Source organism: Octodon degus, unplaced genomic scaffold, assembly GCF_000260255.1.
Source record: "Octodon degus isolate 3935 unplaced genomic scaffold, OctDeg1.0 scaffold00033, whole genome shotgun sequence".
Lineage (NCBI taxonomy): Eukaryota > Metazoa > Chordata > Mammalia > Rodentia > Octodontidae > Octodon > Octodon degus.
The window spans coordinates 16,060,649-16,066,241 of NW_004524609.1; the positions used below are offsets into that span (position 1 = coordinate 16,060,649).

At 52.4% G+C, this 5,593-nt stretch overlaps 2 protein-coding genes across 2 annotated transcripts in view; both read left to right on the top strand.

The window, feature by feature from the left end:
* The window catches only part of Ten1 (TEN1, CST complex subunit), a 35,148-nt gene extending 33,778 nt beyond the window's left edge, over window positions 1–1,370 (top strand). The window contains exon 4 of the mRNA XM_004630207.2: window positions 918–1,370. Within this exon, the coding sequence (XP_004630264.2) occupies window positions 918–1,042 (125 nt within the window). The 3' untranslated portion in view covers window positions 1,043–1,370. The remainder of the gene's footprint in view (window positions 1–917) is intronic.
* Window positions 1,124–5,593, top strand: part of Cdk3 (cyclin dependent kinase 3) — a 6,914-nt gene continuing 2,444 nt past the window's right edge. The window contains 8 exon segments of the mRNA XM_023714128.1: window positions 1,124–1,156; window positions 1,396–1,468; window positions 1,993–2,155; window positions 2,483–2,560; window positions 2,626–2,746; window positions 2,837–3,007; window positions 3,104–3,205; window positions 3,881–4,084. Coding sequence (XP_023569896.1) covers window positions 1,124–1,156; window positions 1,396–1,468; window positions 1,993–2,155; window positions 2,483–2,560; window positions 2,626–2,746; window positions 2,837–3,007; window positions 3,104–3,205; window positions 3,881–4,084 — 945 coding nt within the window.

Consider the following 5,593-nt stretch of genomic DNA (forward strand, 5'->3'; position numbering starts at 1 on the left):
TATTTATTTGGTGGAACCAGGGATTGAACTCAGGCCCTTGTGCTTGCCAGGGAAGTGCTTATTCCACTGAGCCATCTCCCCAGCCCGGTTCTTGTTATAAGTCAGGTTATTATTCCATCTGCTAGGACTCTACCAAGCCCCTCATCAAGTGTGGGGTGACTTTCCTCACAAAGCCAAATTTGCTTGGGGCTCATTTGCTTTGGATTTCTAAATATCAAAGCCAGGTATGATGGCATATGCCTGTAATCCCAGCTCTCCAAAGGCTAAGGCAGGAGGATTCCCGTAAGTTCAAGGCCAGCCTGGCCTACATAGTGAGTTCAAGGGAAGCCTGAGCTAGATAGTGAGCTGTGTCTCAATCAACCAATCAATAAGGGTTCCTCTTTGCCCTGGTTTCCAATGTCAAGCTCCAAGGAAGTCCTTCCCTTGGAGCAAATGGAGAGCTAGGCTGGTGAAGAGACTCCTTAACCTGGGCGTTTGGGACTGAGGGGTCGAAAGAATGAAGGTGGCAAAGACAGGAAGTTGAAGCCCCCTCCCTGGAGAAGTGGAATTTTCAGGCTGCTCCCTAAGTTCCAAACAAGTGCTGTGGTGTGTGGCAGGTCCAGAGTCACAGTTCTGAGGCCCAAGAAGACAAATGGCCAATGATGTACCATCGTCTTGCCTCTACTGCTGGCTATTAAAACTCAAGCCTGAAAATGTCAGGGAAATCGCCAGAAGTATGGACAAAGTGCGCTGCAGACATTCCCATAGATTTGTTACGGCTAGTATAGTGGTGTTTGTGTCTTTCATTGTTTTGTTTTGTTTTTTTGAGACAGGATTTCGGTATGTAGCCCAGGCTGACCTCTCGAACTCATGGTGCTCCTCCTAGGATCACAGGTGTCTGCCACCTCACACCGATGCCTGATGTTTGTGTCTTTCAGATGGAGGCTCCCTGGTGAAAGCCCGAGTGCTGACCTGTGTGGAGGGAATGAATCTGTACAAGTTAGAACAAGCCATCCTGAAGCAGAGGCTGTACCAGCAAGAGAGGGAGAATAGCAGCCAATAGGAAACAGCAGCACCAACCCCCGCCCCCACACATTCCTGCCCCTGAGGCTGAAGCTCCAGAGCTGCTGACCTGCTGCAGAATATGGCCTCTTCCCTGAACGACAACCATTTGTCTGTAACCAGAGAGTAGAGGGGGCTGATGATTAATATAGCCCCTTCCTCTAATTTGGGGTTGGATCTGAAATGAGAACTTAAAGAGGTGGTGTCACATACCCCCACCCCTCCCATCCCCCGCTACTGGCACCTCAGCTCCAGAACCCTGAGGCTGTACTTCTGGGAGGTCTTGGAGTGTTCTAGAAGGTCCTCCTGAATAAAGGCCTATGACTGACTCCACCTTGTGTGCATGTGGTGCAGTGCCGCCAGGGCCCAGAAGGGGGAGCTGTAGGGCAGGCAGCCCCCCTGTCAGAGAGGCTGGATCTGGCCCAGTGTTTGTGGTGAATCCTGGGTTGGGAGTCTGAGGGGAGGGTGCTGGGTACCTAGGGGCTTGGTGGGGGACCAAGGACTCAGGGTGGCTGTCCTGCTGAGGTTTGGCCCTCAGAAGAGGCTGAGGGTTGCCAGAGCCAAGGCTGGATCCTGGGCCTTGACTGTGAGGTCTGTGGTAAAACTGTGGTTTTAGAAGCCCTTTCTGACCCCTGACCTCTGCTCTGTGCTGTCCACCTAACTGGGCAGCCCTTCTGGGATGTCTTCTGCCCCCAGAACAGGAGTTTAGCTGGGCTGAGGTGAGAGCTTAGCATAAGCTTGGGCTCTCCTGCACCCCATAGCCAAGCACTGGGCAAGAGGCTTAGGGCCAGGTAGGGCTGGGCTGGGCAAGGGGCAGCCCTGGCTTTGAGCCAGGTTCTCCAGCAGGATGGGATGCAGGCAGGAGGGGCAGAGAGCCTGGCAGCCTGGGTAGGGGCTGGGCAGGGTGTTATATGGAGCCTGGAATGGAGCAGCAAGGATGCTGTGTGTGAGGCGTGACTGCCCAGGGCCCCATCTGTTTCCTGGGCAGCTCTGCGAACGTGGATGTGTTCCAGAAAGTAGAGAAAATTGGAGAAGGCACCTATGGGGTGGTGTATAAGGCCAAGAACAAGGACACTGGGAAGCTTGTGGCCCTCAAGAATATCAGGCTGGATTTGTGAGTGCAGATGCTTCTCACCCCCAGGGTGAACCACAGTCTGAACTCCCCATGCACTTCCTCATCTTAGGTTTACACTCAGCCACCTTGCAAGGTGCTGCCTAGGCATGGGAGTGACCACAAAGTTGCAGCCCTTCCCTGTATATAAATCAACCTCTGTACCCTAAGCAATCTTTGCCTGGGGTCCTGCTCTGTGGAGCATGATGGGTGAGAATTATATGCCAAGGAACGCAGGTCCCCACCTGGCACCCAGGACATCCATATGGGAAGGAGGAAAACAGAAGTGGTGCCTGTCTGTGCCCATTGCTCTACTGACTTTTCCTGCAGGGAGATGGAGGGGGTCCCCAGCACTGCCATCAGGGAGATCTCCTTGCTCAAAGAACTGAAACACCCCAACATTGTCAGGTGAGCTGCAGGGTGGAGCAGCCAGGACCAAGGGAGTTACTTTCCAATTGGAGGCTCCTCATCAGGCTGCTGGATGTAGTGCATAGTGAGACGAAGCTGTACCTGGTGTTCGAGTTCCTCAGCCAGGACCTGAAAAAGTACATGGACTCCACCCTGGCCTCGGAGCTCCCACTGCACTTAGTCAAAGTTTGAGGGAAGACAGGGAGGGCAATGTGACTCCGAGCACCCCTGGCAGCCGCCTGCTGCTCAGCCCCCTCCTCCTGCTCATTTCTGCAGAGCTACCCCTTCCAGCTCCTGCAGGGGGTGAACTTCTGCCATTCTCACCAGGTCATCCACCAAGACCTGAAGCCCCAGAATCTGCTCATCAATGAGTTTGGAGCCATCAAGCCCGCTGACTTTGGGCTGGCTTGAGCCTTTGGGGTGCCTCTGGGCACTTACATCCATGAGGTGTGCTGTGTCCCGAGGGGAGAGAAGGACAGCTAAAGGACTGTTCCTGTTCACTCTCCCACCCTGAATGCAGCTGCTGCTTTCTTGTCCCCACAGGTGGTGACACTGTGGTATCATGCCCCCAAGATCCTCTTGGGTACCAAGTTTTATTCAATAGCTGTGGATATCTGGAGCATTGGTTGCATCTTTGCAGAGATGGTAGACAAAGGGACAGACAGGCGTGTCCCCAGGAGGCTGGCACGGTCTTTCTGGGGTGTTGAAGCTCACTAAGGCTTCTGTTAGGGAAGGGATGAAGGGCATCTGGGGCTGGGGAAGCTAGCCTTATTACAGAAATGCCAGTGTGCACAGCTATCACCCCAGAACTTAAAAGGCTGAGGCAGGTAGACCCCAAGTTTGAGCTCAATCTGGGCAACTTAGCAATGTAGCCAAACCTTATCTCAAATTAAAAATATTTTTTAAAAATGGGTTGAGGGGCTGGAGAGATGGCTCAGTGGTCTAAGGCACCTACTTAGAACAAGCTTGGCAAAGCATCAGGGACCACGGTTCAATCCCCCAGCACCACATGCCAGCCAGCCCCGCCCCCTGGTGGGCTGAGCTGGCCACACACACACACCACACTCTCTCTCTCTCTCTCTCTCTCTCTCTCTCTCTCTCTCTCTCAAATAAATAAAAAATTAAAAAAAATTTTTTAAAAAATAAAAATGGGTTGAAATGTAGCACAGTGCAAAGGCCCTGGGTTCATTCCTCAGTACCTAAGGGGAAAAATGTAAAATTCTTTGCACAGTCCCAGGAAAGATATCTTGAAGATACCTTTGAAGGTATCCTCTCTGATCTGGCTGCTCATTCTGTGTCCCATCTTCTTCCCTGCCCCAGATGACTTGCAAAGCCCTGTTTCCGGGTGACTCTGAGATTGATCAGCTTTTTCGCCTCTTTGGAACCCTGGGGACACCCAGTGAAGACATCTGCCCAGGAGTCACTCAGCTGCCTGATTATAAGGGAATCTTCCCCAAGTGGGCCAGAAAAGGTCTGGAGGAGATCGTACCCAATCTGGAATCTCAGGGCAAAGATCTGCTCATGGTAGGTACAAGTGGGCAAGAAGAGCCTCCTGGCTCCAGTGATAATGGGGACAGCAGCCTCTTACGTAACCCTCCCTCTTTCTGACTCAAGCTGTCTCCTGCCTGACCCTTGTACACACCTGGCCTGCCTCTGTGTATCAATCTGGAAACTTCTTGTGTGATAAGTCCAATGTTCATTTTCTCTTTGAAAACACTTACTAGTTAGCTTTTTTTTTTTTTTGTAGTACTGGAGATGAACTCAGGGCCTTTTCACTGAGCTACATCCCCAGCCTTTTAAAAATTCTTTTGAGACAGAGTCAAGCTGAGTTGCCCGGGGACAGGGAGATGGCTCAGTAGAATAAGTGCTTGCCTGGCAAGTGCAAGGGCTAAGGGCCTGAGTTCAATCTTGATTCCGCCAAAAAAATAAAAATAAAAATAAAAAAATGCTGAGTTGCCTGGGCTGGGCTTCAGCTTGTGATCCTCCTGCCTCAGCCTCCCAGAACGCTGGGATTTCAGGTGTGTTCCACCCTTCCTGGCTGCTTTAGCTTTGTTCTTAGCGCAAGGCATTTGCCCTTTTGCCTAGTTGCTATCCGTGGTGTTTGTTTTATGATGGGGAGGTTCAAGCCCAGGGCCACAGCTACACTAGGCAAGTGCTTCACTGTGGACTGCATTTTACCTTCTGGCTTGTGTGCTGTTTTCTTTTCTTCTTTCATTTTTCTTGCTCCCTTCTTTTTTTCTTTATCTTTTCCTTTTTTTCCCCTTCAGGCAGGGCCTCGCTAGGTACCTAGGCCAGCCTCAAAACTTGCAATGCCGCACAGGCTGACCTTGCATTCTCGATACTTTCCTGGGCTGCGGTTAAAGGTGTGTGCCACCAAGCCTGGCTCCACGTTGTGGTTTTGATTACTTTCTCTGTGGACTTCACCCACCTAGGATGAGGCCTCCCTTCCTGCTGCCTACTGCCTTCCACTAGGTTGGTCTTCAGACAGACTGTCCCCTGCTCAGAACGGACTGTCCCCTGCTGCCACTCTTCTTGCTTACCCTTCCCGTGGCACTGTCTGACCCTTGGGCTGGCCATAGCTGGACCACTGAGGAGGGCCTCGGGCAGAGCCTTCCCTGCTTGTGTGCAAGGCCTTGGAGCCCCGATCGTCCTTACCACGGCAGCGGGGCAGATGGAAATCTTCAGGCTGTGCGGCCGGCTCTCCAGTCTGTGGGTGTTGTTTACCTGTCCGGTGCTTCTGTCAAGGCTCCTAGCCACCATCCTGCCCCTTCCCTTCCACACCCTGCCTGGGTCAGGGGCCTGAGGGCAGAGAGCAGGGTCTCTCTATTAGGTCCTCCTTCCCTCTCTCTCTGCTTTTGGATTCCTGCTCCCCTCAAGCGTGCTCCCTGGACAGGTTTGGGGGCTGCTTAAAGACAGCTGGGCCTGAAACCCCCTACAAAAAAGGGGACCAGGGGCTGGGGAGATGGCTCAGTAGGATAAGCTCTTGACTGGCAAACTCAAGGATCTGAGTTCAATCCCCGGTTCCGCAAAAAA